Below are 13,708 nucleotides of genomic sequence, written 5' to 3'. Positions count from 1 at the left end.
GTCGGTTTCACTGCGACCAAGATTTCACTTCAGGGACTGGACCTGGAGCCTCTGAAAGGAGTACGCCTTCAAATATCACCGCCAGATGAAAGAGCTGTGCTGGATGCCGATGTCCCCTTAGTCTTCTGGAGCCCCAAGGGCGAAGCTCCAGCCCCACATCAGGTGATGTGCTGTCAGAGAGCTCCTCAGCAGTCTGTATTTCCACCAGGGTATCCCAGCACCTACTTGCTCCCCCTACTCCTGTGGGGAGTTTACAGTTTCCACAGGTACCAGGTGGGAAGCCACCTCAGCATGGCTTCGGGCAATACCTCAGTGAGACCGCACATAAAACCTTCCCTCTCTTTCTCTTTCAGGCTATGTAATTTCTCTGTTATGTCTGAGATTTTGCTCCAGGATAAAATAGAGCTATGTGGGGCTTAATTGATTTCTTTTTTCAGTGCTTTCAGCTTGAGGTTTCTTTTATTTTAACAACTCTTTGTCGTTTAAGCCAAAAGAGGTAGCAAATGACATTAATCAGAGCGCTCCCAAGCCAAGAGCTTGCTGAGACAACTTCACTGTCATCTGGGCTTTCTCAAATCCTGCTTTGAGGTTCTCATTTAATGAGGTCCCAGAGCACACACTTCACTTCCACTGGGTGCTCTAAATCAGATGTGCAGTTATAAGCATGGCTGAATCAGGAATAATAACAGTAACAATAATAACAACGATAATAATAATAAATAATAAAATAAATAAATATAATATCATCATCAGCTATGGAGCCTTGACACGAGTGGTCAGGGCTGAGGTGTGCCCAGCACCACAGGAGACACAGAGTGGAGAGAAAGTCCTGTAGCCTCTGGCAAGGCAGGATGAGCTGGGTGTAGAGGCACCAGTTCCACGAGGAGAGCATTCCAGTGGTAGTGGGCTGCCTAGTCACTGAGACACCAGGTGTAAATGCAGACTGTTGATGGTTGGTGTTGCCTGGCCAGAGCCCATAGGAAAACCATACTGCCTTTCCTACAAATACCTTTTCTTGGTATTTTCTAACCTGGAGGAGCCTGAGGAGCGTGCTCAAAGCATGACCCCACCAACAACATTGCAGGGAGGCACATGCAGCACCACAAAATGGGATCTTTGGGGATCCTTGTCTTCAGCAAGGCTGCCCACAGGCTTATCACTGCATGTCCATGTCCTTCTCCGTGCTCCCACTAGAGCAACACTGCATGTACTGCTTCAGCATTGTAATTAAATTTGATAAATAATTATGCTAATGAGGTAATGGCACAAACATTTCTGCAGGATCTTGTATAATTTTCAGCATTACCTGGGTGTGGGAGAAAATCTAGCATGTTAAATTAATATTTTGGGTGTAAATCAAATTAAATGTACAAAATGCCCTGTAAGGTCAAAGCACAGTGGGACTCACCCTTACGGATTTGACTACTAAAATGTCTTTCATTTCTCTCAGATCATTTGGGAGTGAGGAGGGAGAGATGGGATCAAAGAAAGAACCGGCCCTGTGTCACTGTCCAAATCACATCCTACCACTTCCCAAATGAACCCTGTGTGAGGTTGGATTGGTGGCCACATGCAAGGGGCAGGGGGACTCATCCCCCCCATTCTGGAGGACCCCATGTCACTGCCAGCATCACCCTGTTGATGTGGCTCCAGGAGGGAGTGAGGACAGCGTGCCTGGGGACAAGGACCTGGGTGTAGGGAGCAAGGGAAGGAGCTGGGCTTGAGAAGAGCAGAGAGAGGTACTTGGGAAAGGAGGTGTAAGGAGGGCGCTGCTCAGGGGACAACAGCTCAGTTTGATCTGTGAGCAGGGAATTTTTCAGCTGTGATCCCAGGGAACCCTGTCCATTCTTCCTCTTTTCACCATGATCAGCACGATGAGGCTGCAAAGGGACATGGCCTGGGCAGGGATGAGGGTTTGATTGCACAGCCCGTCAGAGCTGAGCATTGTTGAAAGACACAGTCCCTCAGCAGCGCCAGGGCAATGCCTTCAGCATGGAATCCAGCAAAGGCACCTTCCTGCTCAATCCCCAGTGGCATCTTGTCCCCAGCCATCATTCGTCTGGCACTGAAATGGAGAGAGTCCAGCAGGTCCACCTGCAGGGGCCCAGGGTGCTCTGCCCATCTGAGAGCAGTGACCCAGGACCCCTTTTCTGACCTCATTATTTTGAGCCCAACCAGGCCAGAAGGAGATGAGAACCTGGCTGGTACAGCAGCTTGGCCAGGCAACCTTTGGTTTCTGGCTCCCAGCTGAACTCTGGTGAGGAGATTTATATAAGTTTACTGACCATGCAGGAGGGGCCACGGCTTCATATCCTTGGGAAAATGAACCTTCATCTTCAGGGTCTGTAGTGCTCTTGACACAGGGCTGGGACATCTGGGCTGCTGCAAGTTACCCAAAAACCCAGCTGACACCCCCTTGGCTGGCGAGCCCCCACACTGTTCTCAAGATGCATTCTTGGGAGAGATGGGGAGGAGTCTGGCTGTCAAAACACTGCCCAGACCTCTGCAGGACACACCCTGGTGTGACAGCCATTCCCTGAAACGCTCCGTGTGTCCCCGTCAGAGGTGGGATGGTGAGCACAAAGCCCGGTGCAGCACCCAGGAGTGGCCACTGCCAGGCCACCAGGAGCCCTGGGGTCACATCCCAGCCCCATCACGGAGAGGGGTTCACAGAAGGAAAATGTTCTCATTCAACCGAGGCAAGATTAGAGCAAGGGAGACTATCTCCTGTGCAGCCTTTTCCAACCTCCTGCCTTCTTGGATTACCCAGTGGAGGTCAAGCATGCCACAGGGCCTTTCAGGCAGGATTGTGAGGACCTCTGAGGGCTGTGTCTCGAAAGCCCACAGAAAAGCACAATGTCCCCCTGCTCTGGAAGAAACCCACTCCTCGGACACATGCTGCTTCCAGCCCCGGCTTCCCTTGCAGCTGGTTGTGTCTGTACTGCAGCTCAGCATCTGTCCGCGAAGCGCCGTGGAGCTGCCGGGGATGCTCGGCGCCGCACCGCACGCCCGCGGCAGCGGGGCTGACTCAGCCGGGTTTCGGCAGCGCCCGCCCGCACACACCGCGCCTCGCCCGGGGCTGCTGCTGCCTCCGAGGGCAGGGTCCCACCCCCAGCACGGCGTTTGGCCGAGCACTGGCCCGAGGGGCGCAGGGGGATGTGACCACTGCTGGGGCGGCACGGGCCGGCAGAGCAAAGCTCCTGTCCCGGTCACTCTCTGTGCTGCCCGCTATGGAGCCTGGACGCTGGAAAGCCCGGTTGCAAGGCGAGTTTTGGCAGCTCTCCTGCTGAGATGAGCGGCAGGAGCCAGAGTGGCTCCATGCCAGCGTTATCTTGGAAGGAGGGAGCAGCGGCTCTGCAGGCTGCCCCAGTTTGGAGGGCGATCTGCTTTCCTTGACTGAGCAGTGAGGGATGGAGAAGGTGCCAGCCGGGGGGAGATGCCCTCCCCAGGCTGCGGCAGAACCTGCCCCGCCTGTGCTTCCCTGCCGCCTTTCAAGCACCCCACCAGGCTGACTCACCGGGCTCCTGTCTCCCTGCCTCCCACGGCCCCTGCCACTCCCAGCGTCTCCTTGTCTTTCTCGACCTAGAGTTCCACTTCCTTCCCACTCTCCCCAGCGTCTCTGCACTGTCTCTCTGGCTGCCCATTCACTGTGGCTCTGCTTCCTCGGGGCGCCCAGCATCCCCACAGTTTCCCACCGAGCCTACAGGTCCCACTCCCTGTGGAAATGGCCCCTCTGTGAGGTCTGTGGAAAGTGTTGGACCTGAGCATCCTCCCCAGTGGTATCCATAGCCCTGTGCTTGGGGGAAGAGGCTGCTGCAGGATCCTGTGTGCCTCACATCACCTACACATGGTCCAGTACCAGTCTGGGAGGACAGTGACCCTCTTGGAGAGATGTCCAAGGTGGACACTCTCACAAGGTGGTCAGCAGAGCCCCGAGCTCTCAGACTGACATAGAAAGGTGATGAGCATCTGTTTCTGGAGATCTCTGAAGCCCCTTGCCAGTTTTGCCTGCATTGTCTAGCTTGTTTTTTTGTTGTTGTTGTTGTTGCTTGGTTTCCTGCAATCCTACTGCCTGCAATTCTCCTCCCTGAGAACTTCAGTGTGTTCCTACCAGCCTGATCCAGCAGCAAAGGTTCCAAAGGCAGTGAAACCCCAGGAGTATCCTGCAAGTCAGTAGCTAAATAGTGGACAGAAAACTACTCCCTCTGAATGTTTCTGCTGTGCTTTAAAATACAACACCCTTTTTAGACACCAGTAAATCCACATGGGCTCTAACTTCTGAAAACTTCCACCAAAGTCAGGGCCCCTCTATCCTTTTCCAGTATCCAGTCACTGCTGGTGGTGGCCCTCAGTGCCCTGTGCTTCTCTGGTGTTTTCACAAGAGACTAAATCCAACAGCTGTGTGAACAGTGAAGAGATGTGGCAGCAGCCTTTCACCCTTCTTCCCAAGCTGCTTGGATTTTGGATTCTCTCTGGCAGGTCACAGGAAGTTTCAGCCAGGTGGGTTTGGCTACTTGAGCAGCTTCCCAGTTCAGTCTCTGGAGTGGCTGCTGGAATGCAATGGAAAGGATTCCACAGGTGGTCTGCTGATAGCCCCCCACCTGGCTTTAGCCTTGTGTGAGGCATTTTCCCTACTTGCATTATGCACCATCATCACCACATCTTCCTGTTTCCATTTTGCTGCCCAGCCTGAGTCTGCTTCCCATGCAGATGGGAGGTACTGCCCTGGAAAAGACACATTTTCCCTGGCACTGGGATGCACAGCTCATCGGGAGGCACTGCCAGCAGGATGCACTGTTGTTGGGATGCACTGCACACCGGGATGTGCTCAGGGGGGCTGAGAGCTCAAGACAGGAATGTGAAGCCCATTAGCTGATTGGGATGACAAGTATTTGCTGGTGTTTGGGAAGACAGGAGGAAAGCTCTCCATTAAAAGCTGTTGGGAAAAAGCTGGATGAGCCACAACTGGAGGCTGACTCAGTCAGTCTCTCTCCAGGTTCCTGAAAATAATGAGCGTGCCTTTGAACCCCGTGCTTCCCGCAGCTGGCACGGCATGATAAGCTGTGCCTCCCCCCTCCCACAAGCTCTGCCATCTCTGCCATCCCCCGCCAAGCTCAAACCTTGGTGGTAGAAAACCCCCTGTCCCCTCCCCAAGGACAAATGGCACCTCTGGGGCCCCCCAAGGCTTCCTCATTCCTGCCGGATGACGGCTGCCATAAATCCCATTGTATGCGTAGGGAGTTCAAGCATTTCTTTACCATTTCAAAAATCTCCAGGAGGGGTTAGGTGCTGTCCCTGCCATGGCTCTCCTTTTGCAGGATTATTAGAGTGAGACAGAAGTGATAAGGGCAGAGAAGGTCAGCTGGAGGAAGGAGTAAGGAGTAACTGTCCCCAACAGGGTGCTCTGGGACAGTCCCATTGCTGCCACTCCTGACCGAGCAGCTCCCTGAGGTTTTGGCAGCAGGAGAAAGAGGAGATGGTTCTGCTGCACTGCTCTCAGCTCCTCCCTGATAAGGAAGACCACCAGGACAGCCTTGGCCAGTGGCAGTGGTGATGCCAGCCTGGGCACAGAATGGCTCCAGGCAGGGTCAGGGGACAGGACAGGATGTCCCGACCCTGTGTCAGGTACTGCCTTGTGAGAGATGCACCTTTCCTGCTCCTCGTCCTGGTGCCACACGTGCAGGGGCAGGGCTACTTCCAACGGGGATCCAGCTCTGCTGCTGGAGAGTCCCTGCCTGTCCCACCTGTGCTACAGCACAGCATGTGCTCCAACATGCCCAGGACAAGCAAAAAGCTGGCACACACACCCCCACTGCCTGTGGAATGGCCTAGGGAGCACACTTGTGCTGCCAGCTGAGCCCCCTTCCTTACCGCTCTGGTTTGACCGCTGAGGGGCTCAGAGCTGGCTTCAGCACCCATGGGTGCCCCTGGCCCCTCCACACACACCCAGATGAGCCCTCCTCTCCCTTCTGCCTTCATGGCTGCAGCCCAAGAATCCCCCCTACCCATGGGAGAGCCCTGGGAGGGTGTGAGCTGGGGTGCAGCTCATCCTGCTTTGGGGGCCAGGACCCCCCACACCTTCCTGCCTTGCTGCAGTGTGACTGCAGAATTACCCTGCCAACACTTTGGGGTTCCGTGCACAACGGTTTTGATCTCCCAGTGCCTTTTACAATGATTTCCAGGAGAGGAAAAACCCAGCCCTAAGCCAGTCAGCACCCCTGCCCTCAGTTCTCAGCAGCAGCCACGGGCAAGGGTCTGTACAATTGCCACCAATATAATTATTACGTGCTGGGGTTGCATCCTCTCCCTGCTGCACAGCAGGCAGACTTTGGCCTCTGCCCGCATTTCATCCCCCCCTCTCACGGGAGGCACTTGCAGGAGGGAGCCAGGCTGCACTCCCTGGGCCGGGTACCCTCTGCAGGACCTCAAAATGAGGGGCAGGGACCAACCATGCCATGGGGAAAGCAGGGAGGGATATGGTGGGGAGGTGGCATCCAGACCCTCCTCCTCACTCCCTCATGCTGGTGATGTCAGGGAAAGAGCGTGGGGTGTCTGGGGGCCCCTTCCCCTCCCCCGGCCAGGGCAATATGAGGTGCTGGTGCCCGGTGGCAGCCCCACACCTTAGTTGATTTAGCTGGGGATGACCCGCCGTGTCCTTGGGGCTGGCTACCTAAGGTGCAATCACACAAGCCTGGCTATAAAACCAGCAAAGGCTCCGGTAGCAGCTGCCGGGAGCTCCTGCCCTCTGGGCTGGGAAGAGGAAATGCACGGGGAATTTAAAATCCAAAGTAACTGTTTCACAGGCTGCCCTGCAAATGGAAGGAAAGTTTCAGCGCTCCTTGCTCTGAATCTTGTCATCTCCCCCCCGCCAGTTTATCTTTACTCCATCATTCAAATCTCAGGACAATCAGATTTGCTTCCTTCCAGCTTCCCGGGAAGAACTATCTGAGGGCCCTGGGGCTTGTCTGAAATGGCAGGAGCAACAAAATTCATCCAAATTGCTGGTGAGGACAGGTTCATGGAGCTTCTTTCTGTACAAGTGCTGAGGGGATAAGTTCCAAGGGCTTTCACTTAATTCATGCCCATCAAAAAACAAAACTCACCCAAGCCAGGCACACCTCCACCTGCCTGGAAAGGAGTCTGACCTGGTCAAAATAAAGCATTTTTAATACATACACTTAATGAATTCAAACTATTTTTGGAGTTTCTGTGCACAGAGAAACCTTCAGTCACCCCTCTGAATTGCAGAGGAGGGACACAAAAAGTTACCATTACAATTTTTTCCTGTGCATATTGCACTTTTGAACAACCAACAACATGACCCTGCCAGCAAATCCTAAAGAAACATTTCCTGCAGTGCCAGGGTGGCTGCACCTGGACCATCAGTGCCTACACCACCACAGGCAGGTCCGCCCCTGTTGCGGAGGGACGGGAATAATTCCGTTTCTCAGAGGGGAAAAGGTATCACTGTGAGATAAAAGTGCCCACAACATAGCGATTAGTTCTTTTTGCTGCTATAATTAGCACTGCCATAAGGAGAAAATCAATGCTAAGAGCAGCAGGCACAGCCTGCTCCCCTCCTCAGCTCTGTCTCTACCCCGAGACCTTGGCAAAGCTGTGCAGGCGCCCACACCCACACTCGTCAGCCACGCTCAGCTTCACAGGGCAAATGGAAGCTTGGGTTAGGCTGAATTCAGGTTTTGGGTTTTTTGTCTTCTTTACCACTGAGGCAGCCAAGCCCCTGTGTCCCAGTGGAGAGCTCTGTGTGTGTGCGAAGTCCCCCGTGTGAGCACACACACACACACACACACACACTGGGAGGGAGGGAGAGCTGCCTCTGCAAAGAGGGAAGGACAGCCAGCAGCTCACCAGAACTCTGGGAGAAAGCTTTGTGAAAAGCTTTGTGAAAACATACCTCTAGGATGGTTTTTGAAATAGTTGTTATTATTTTTTGTTAGCTTGCAGTTTGATAAGAGAGGTTGGTTCCTCACACTGCACAGGACAAACGGAGCAGGAGGGGACTGTGGTTCAGGACTAAAGCTGGAAATGGGCTGTGCTTGAACTTTTCTCCCTCCCCTTCCATATCTTGCAGGGGTTTCCTTAGGCTTCAGTCCTTTTTCTTTTGCCACTAAGGCAAGCCACAAGTGAGCAGCCCATTTTCTGGATTCTCTGGTGACTAATACAGGCTTGAGCTGACACTGCCACCCCTTCTCTTCACAGGATGCTACCTAAAGTGACATGACCCAAAGCCTAGCCAGAACTGCTCCTCATCCATCAGAACGGCTGGAACAGGGAAATAAGCATGGAAGTCTTACTGAGCCAGGGCCTGCAATGCAGCCTTATCAAAGAGTGCCAAATGCCTGTGAAGGAGCGTAGAGGGTGGATGAGGCACACAGGGGTTGCACAAGCTGAATTTTCTTTGAAATCCAGGATAAAAATACTCCCTAAGGATGGACTGCAGATGTTATCCGAGATCATTATCCTGATCTGAACTGTTTGCCCAGGGAAAAAATGGCCTTGAGCTTTCCAGTCTCCTTCAGGTGTGACCCAACCCTTTTCCGCCTGGCGCTCAGCCCCACCTCCATGAGCGGCTGCGCCTCTATTCCCGGGCCAGCAAAGGAGGAACCGGGCACTGGAAAGAGGGCACCAAAGCTCTGGGCATAGGACAGGTTTCAGCAGCAGAGAAACCCTCCTGATCCACCTCTCCCTCAGCTTAAGCCCATGCTCTGCCTATGTTTGGGAGTCACATGGACACAGCCACCAGGCTCGTGTTCCTTGGGCTGAAATCTTATTTTGTGTCCTTCTGCCCACCAGCAGCTGGGAAGCTTTTCCCCAGCAGGAAAACATCTCCTGTTTGTGCACATCCCGTCTGGGCACTCCTGCCCTCCCACCTCTGTCACACCACTTCCCTGCCCCTGCAGCTGGGCTCTGAGAAAGGAAATGGACTTTTCCAAATGGGCTTCTTCCACGTTGTGGCTGCTGCGAGGTTTTAAACCAGATGCTAATCTGTGCTTGGAGAAGGTCCCCTCTCACCCCAGAGCATGGAGAGGGGGCAAAGCAGAAGAGCAGGGTCACAGCGCGGAGCTGAGCCCTTCAGCGAGGCCCAGAGAAGCAGGAACACCTGAACCAACAGGGCAGAAACTGAGATGGTGAAAGCCAGCCTGAATGCTCCCTGGAGATTCCAGCCCCTCCAGGGTTTAATGGCAGGCCTGGGTAGAGGCACTGGGGGAGCTGAACCCTTCCCCAGTGCCAAGGGATTGTGCTGGCTGCCATCCACCAGGCTCTTGGCTCAACCCAGTTTTTGGCACTCCAGTGGCCTTGGACCCCTCACAAAGACTTGTGCACAAACCCTAATGACAGCAAAGATACCAAGAGCACAGACATTAGACTCGATTGAAACATAATCATCCCCACTAATTTCACCTTTTATTTTAATCACGCTCATTCAGCAGAGAGATGGAAAAGATTATAATGAGGAGGCATCAGCCTGACGTGTTTGATTTCCCCTTCCACTGCAGACAGGGCTGGGGATGGAGCAATTCTGTCTTCAGAGCACGAAAAACTGGCAAACACGGGTCTTAAGGCCACACACTGAACAATGAGAAGAAACCAAACAATTGAAAAGCAGCTTTCTCCAGCTGCTTCTCTCATGCACTTCGGGATTTCTGGGTGAGGAGAGCGCAGAACCGGTGGTCTTCCCTCGACAAAACCAGAAATGTTTCTTGCACGCACAAGCAACCTCCTTTTGTTGGCGCTGGCCGGCAGGAAGCTCCAGCGAGCATCCCCGCCGGGAACAGCCCGGGAGACACGGCACAGCTGGGCACACAATCCCAGCGGCGCTGGGAAACAAAGGCCCGCTTTCAGCAGCCCATGGCAGAGCTTCTGGCCAGCAGGGTGCGGGTGCCCGGCCCCGGAGCGGCATCTCCAGGGAGCAGCACACCCAGGGAGCGGCGCACCCAGGCAGCGCCATCTCCAGGGAGCCGCTGCCCGGCGCCGCCGCGCATCGGCGCTCGGCTGCTCCGGCCTGCTCGCCGCGCTCGGCGCTCGGCCGGGGGCGGGGCGCGCCGCCTCACGCCGTCCGCGTCCCCGCCCGCCCGGCGCTTCCCCCGCCGGCCATGTCGCGGGGCTCCCGCCTGGCGCTGGCCGTCTCCGCGCTGCTCTCCGCCGCCACCGTGGCGGCCGTGCACATCCAGCAGCGCCGGGAGCTGGAGGTGAGTGCGCGCCGCGGGCCGCGGGGGGGAGGCGGCGAGCGGGGCCCTGCCCCGGCCCTGGCTGCGGCCCCGCCCCTCACCTGCCGGCCCGCCGGGCCCCGCCCCACCTGCGGGCGCACGCGGAGCCCCGCCCGCCGCCGGGCCCCGCGCCTGAGCCCGCCTGGCCCTCACCCCTCCATCCCTCCCCGCAGCTCCTTGGGGGGCTGCGGGCTCTGTGTGGGCCCAGCCCGGCTCCCAGAGGCCGGAGCTGCCCCTGCCCAGCGCTGCCTCGCTGGTGCTGCCTCGGCTGCACTGCTCCCCATGGTGCTCCCTCCACAAGCCACCCCTTCTCCGCGTTTTCCTGCCTTGGTGCCTGTGCTTTTAGCTCTACCAGCTCTACCAGCTCCCTAATGCTGTCCTGTGCGTTTCTCTTCGGGGGCAAACAGGAGCCAGGAGCTCCAGGTGAGGCTCTCTGGAGGTGCTTCCTCTCTCCAGCAGCCAGCATACAGGGGAGGGGGGATGTGATCTTGCAGCCTCCAGCCAGTGCCACCCCCCCGGCAGTGTTCCCAGTGCTCTCCCCTGGCTGTGGCTGTGCTGTCCCACCGGTGTGCCCTGTTCTTCCTCAGCCCCACAAATGCACCCTGCTGGACGACAGACAGCCCTGTGCTGTGCCGTGCCCCTGCTCCCCTCTTGTTCTGCCAGGGCAGGCACAGTGCAAGCTGTCAGAAGCACCACGAGATAATTGATCAGGGCGGTTCTCTCTGCTATATTTACAAAAATCAGGGAATTCCTGGCAGGTAGCCTGTGTGCCAGAGAGCCCTCAGCCAAAAGGTGTCAGGTGACCATGGTGAGTCCTGAAGCAGAGCAGTCCTGCCTGGGACTAAAAGCTGTGTGGCTGTGTAAAGCTGTGCTGTGTGGGCAGTGAGTGCGCTGGTTTGGACCCTGCTGATGAGCCCAGGGTTATATGAGGGCACACATCTGATCCTTCTCCACTTACATCTAGAAAATGCACACAGAAACAGCCTGTGTTTAATGACACTGAGGCAATCAGAAGTTACAGAACACCAGAGTTCAACCTCCCAATCCATAGCCCAGCTCAGCTGGCTGTTGCTTGGCCTTTATGATACATTCTATAATTAGAGGATTATATTTTCTCCCCCCCCCGAGAGATTGTCTCTATCAGTGCTTGAGAGGGATGGAATTTGAAGGATGAGACTGGTCTGGGTAAGGAAAGAGGCAGGTTTGTGTGAGCAGGAGTTGGAGAACACTCTGGATTATTGGGATAGTGGGGATCCTGGAGTGGTCACCAGCAATGGCTCTGCACTTGACAGAGCTGATGGATGTGCTGGGTAGATCACCTAACATATTTTAGGTAGATCACATCACATTTTTGTAGCTGGCTGCTCTCTAATTCAATGTGCCTGCCTTGAGGCACTGAGGATCTGGCAGGAATAGCTGCTAAAGGCTCCTAAACTAAACTAAACTAAACTGCAATTAATGGCAGCTGTACTTTGAACATGTGCTGCACAATAAACATCACCCTTGGGTGTTTCAGTGGGACACCTAAACTTCCTGGATCTTTTTGACCCAAATCCTTGGCTAATACCTATTCAGAAGGGTCAAGGCTCAAAGTTTATGTTTTGTAAATTAAATCAGATATTTTCTTTTTATAATTATTTGTGGCCAAGTCAAACAGTAGTGGCTTCATGTTCAACAGATCCAGTTATTTAGGTAACATCATGGAAATAAATATTGTGGATGTTTTACACTCCCGGTGTAGAGATTATTTCAAGTTTATCTTTACGCAGATTAATAAACGTTTGACTTTTATTAATTGATGTGCCAGGCCCAGAGTGATTGAAGCTTGCTTTTCATGCCTGCAGAAGACAAGCAGGGCTAACTTCCAAGAGTAGAGGAAGATGAGGAGATTAACTTTTTCATAGGTCTTTGTCGCTTGTGGCACTCAAATTCTAAAGGTGTCTTTTGCAAAGTGTGCATTTTCAAAGGAAATACATCCACCACCTGAAAGATTGCAGTGTTTAGTGAAGGAAAAAGGATTGCATTCTTGGTGCAGTTGATCAGTTACTTTGTATCTCCACACATGTTTATTGCTATTAACTAATAGTAATGTAATAATGAGTTCATGAACTTTGTGTTCAGTTTCAAATTATTGATTCGCAGTAATCCGTAATTACAGTAATTCGTAGCCTGAATTCAGTTGGTGGAAGCTGGTGGAAAGGAATTGGTTTTATTAGATTAAATTCTGGAGAGTTTTGATTACTGGCTGACATATGTGTCTGTGCATTTTCTTAAGATAAAATTATTTATTAAAACGTTTCTGTTTTGATCTTGACAGGAGAAATGATTGCATTTTAAGTGTGCAGTCATTGGCATGCTAGGTCAGGAATAAAGCTGGGTGATAACTTGTCAAATAATAGCCACAGACATCCTCTCAAGTGACTTCAGGGTCAGCTTTCAAATAAAGTATTTGCAGGAGCATTTTGGCATCATTCAAATGGGTCAAATAAATTATTGATCTTTCACCTAATTATCAAAGTATTGATGTGAGTAAAAATATCTAGGTAAGAGAGAGAAGCATATGGAGGAAGCAGCTGGGATTTTCATAGTGCTTTTTACACCCATTGAGAGGTTGAAAGCTGCTGGTGTTGTGTTGCACGTTATGTATGTATTTATATATGTGTTATATATTTACATGATTTATAACAAACATTTTAGGTAATGGGGATATTTGTGAAGCAAGTGCCTTGCTTTTTCAAGAGTTTGGCACAAGCAGTCTGTGGGTATTTTTTTAAGATTAAGAATGAGCAGAAAGAAGCAAATGAAGACACATGCCAGTTTTTCTTAAAATAGTTTCCAATTTGTCACAAAATTGCCTCCAAGCAGAGAAGTTTTGAGCTTATTCTGATTTGGTAAAGTTTTAGGTCAGAGATGACATGATTTTTTCGATCACATCCATCCTGCATGACACGGGAATTACAGGCTCCTAGCATTTATTTGCTAAAAGTTGTGTCACTTAGTAAACCAAACCATTCGAAGTGAGCATAAGTAAAGCACATATTGGTGTAGCGATCCTGGATATTGGCTCCCGAAGATTCCAAGTACGTTGAGTTGCTGTGGGAAAGCCCCTGCCCAGGCAGCAGAGGGAACAGCCTTGCGGGAGGGGGAGCTTGGGTAGGGTTGGTCCCGATCAGCATTCCCCGGGCTGTGATAAACCCTGTCCTTTGTGTTTCCAGAGGCTGCGAAGTGGCGTGGTCAGAGATCTCGAGCGTCAGAATCAGAAAAAGGAGAACGTTCGCCTGTTAGAAGAGCAGATTGCTCTGACAAAGCAGCTCATTGAAGAGAGAGACAAGGCGCTAATGGAGAAACCTTCCCAGCAGTCCTAGGCGGGGCCTGGCGCCTTAGAGGTTTGATTAAAGACGTCTGAAGGTCATTTGCATCTCACTTCTGGCCGATGTTTTAACAAACAGAGGTAATCTGTGAAGGACTGGTTGTTTTGT

General features: G+C 52.9%; 1 protein-coding gene across 1 annotated transcript; it reads left to right on the top strand.

The window, feature by feature from the left end:
• The first annotated feature begins 10,076 nt into the window (after window positions 1-10,076).
• On the top strand, window positions 10,077-13,603 carry PET117 (PET117 cytochrome c oxidase chaperone). Its single transcript, XM_021540250.2, has 2 exons — window positions 10,077-10,211; window positions 13,445-13,603. The coding sequence occupies exons 1-2, from the start codon at window positions 10,116-10,118 to the stop codon at window positions 13,592-13,594; spliced, it is 246 nt and encodes an 81-aa protein (XP_021395925.1). The 5' UTR covers window positions 10,077-10,115; the 3' UTR covers window positions 13,595-13,603.
• Window positions 13,604-13,708: the final 105 nt, after the last annotated feature.

Source organism: Lonchura striata, chromosome 3, assembly GCF_046129695.1.
Source record: "Lonchura striata isolate bLonStr1 chromosome 3, bLonStr1.mat, whole genome shotgun sequence".
Lineage (NCBI taxonomy): Eukaryota > Metazoa > Chordata > Aves > Passeriformes > Estrildidae > Lonchura > Lonchura striata.
This window is presented reverse-complemented; position numbering and strand designations above follow the sequence as displayed.

What these genes read in the sequence shown, in the direction of transcription:
- PET117 (XM_021540250.2), top strand. Translation starts at nt 10,116, where the DNA reads ATGTCGCGGGGCTCCCGCCTGGCGCTGGCCGTCTCCGCGCTGCTCTCC. An exon ending in AGCAGCGCCGGGAGCTGGAG is followed by an intron (nt 10,212 to 13,444) that starts GTGAGTGCGCGC and finishes TTGTGTTTCCAG; the next exon opens with AGGCTGCGAAGTGGCGTGGT.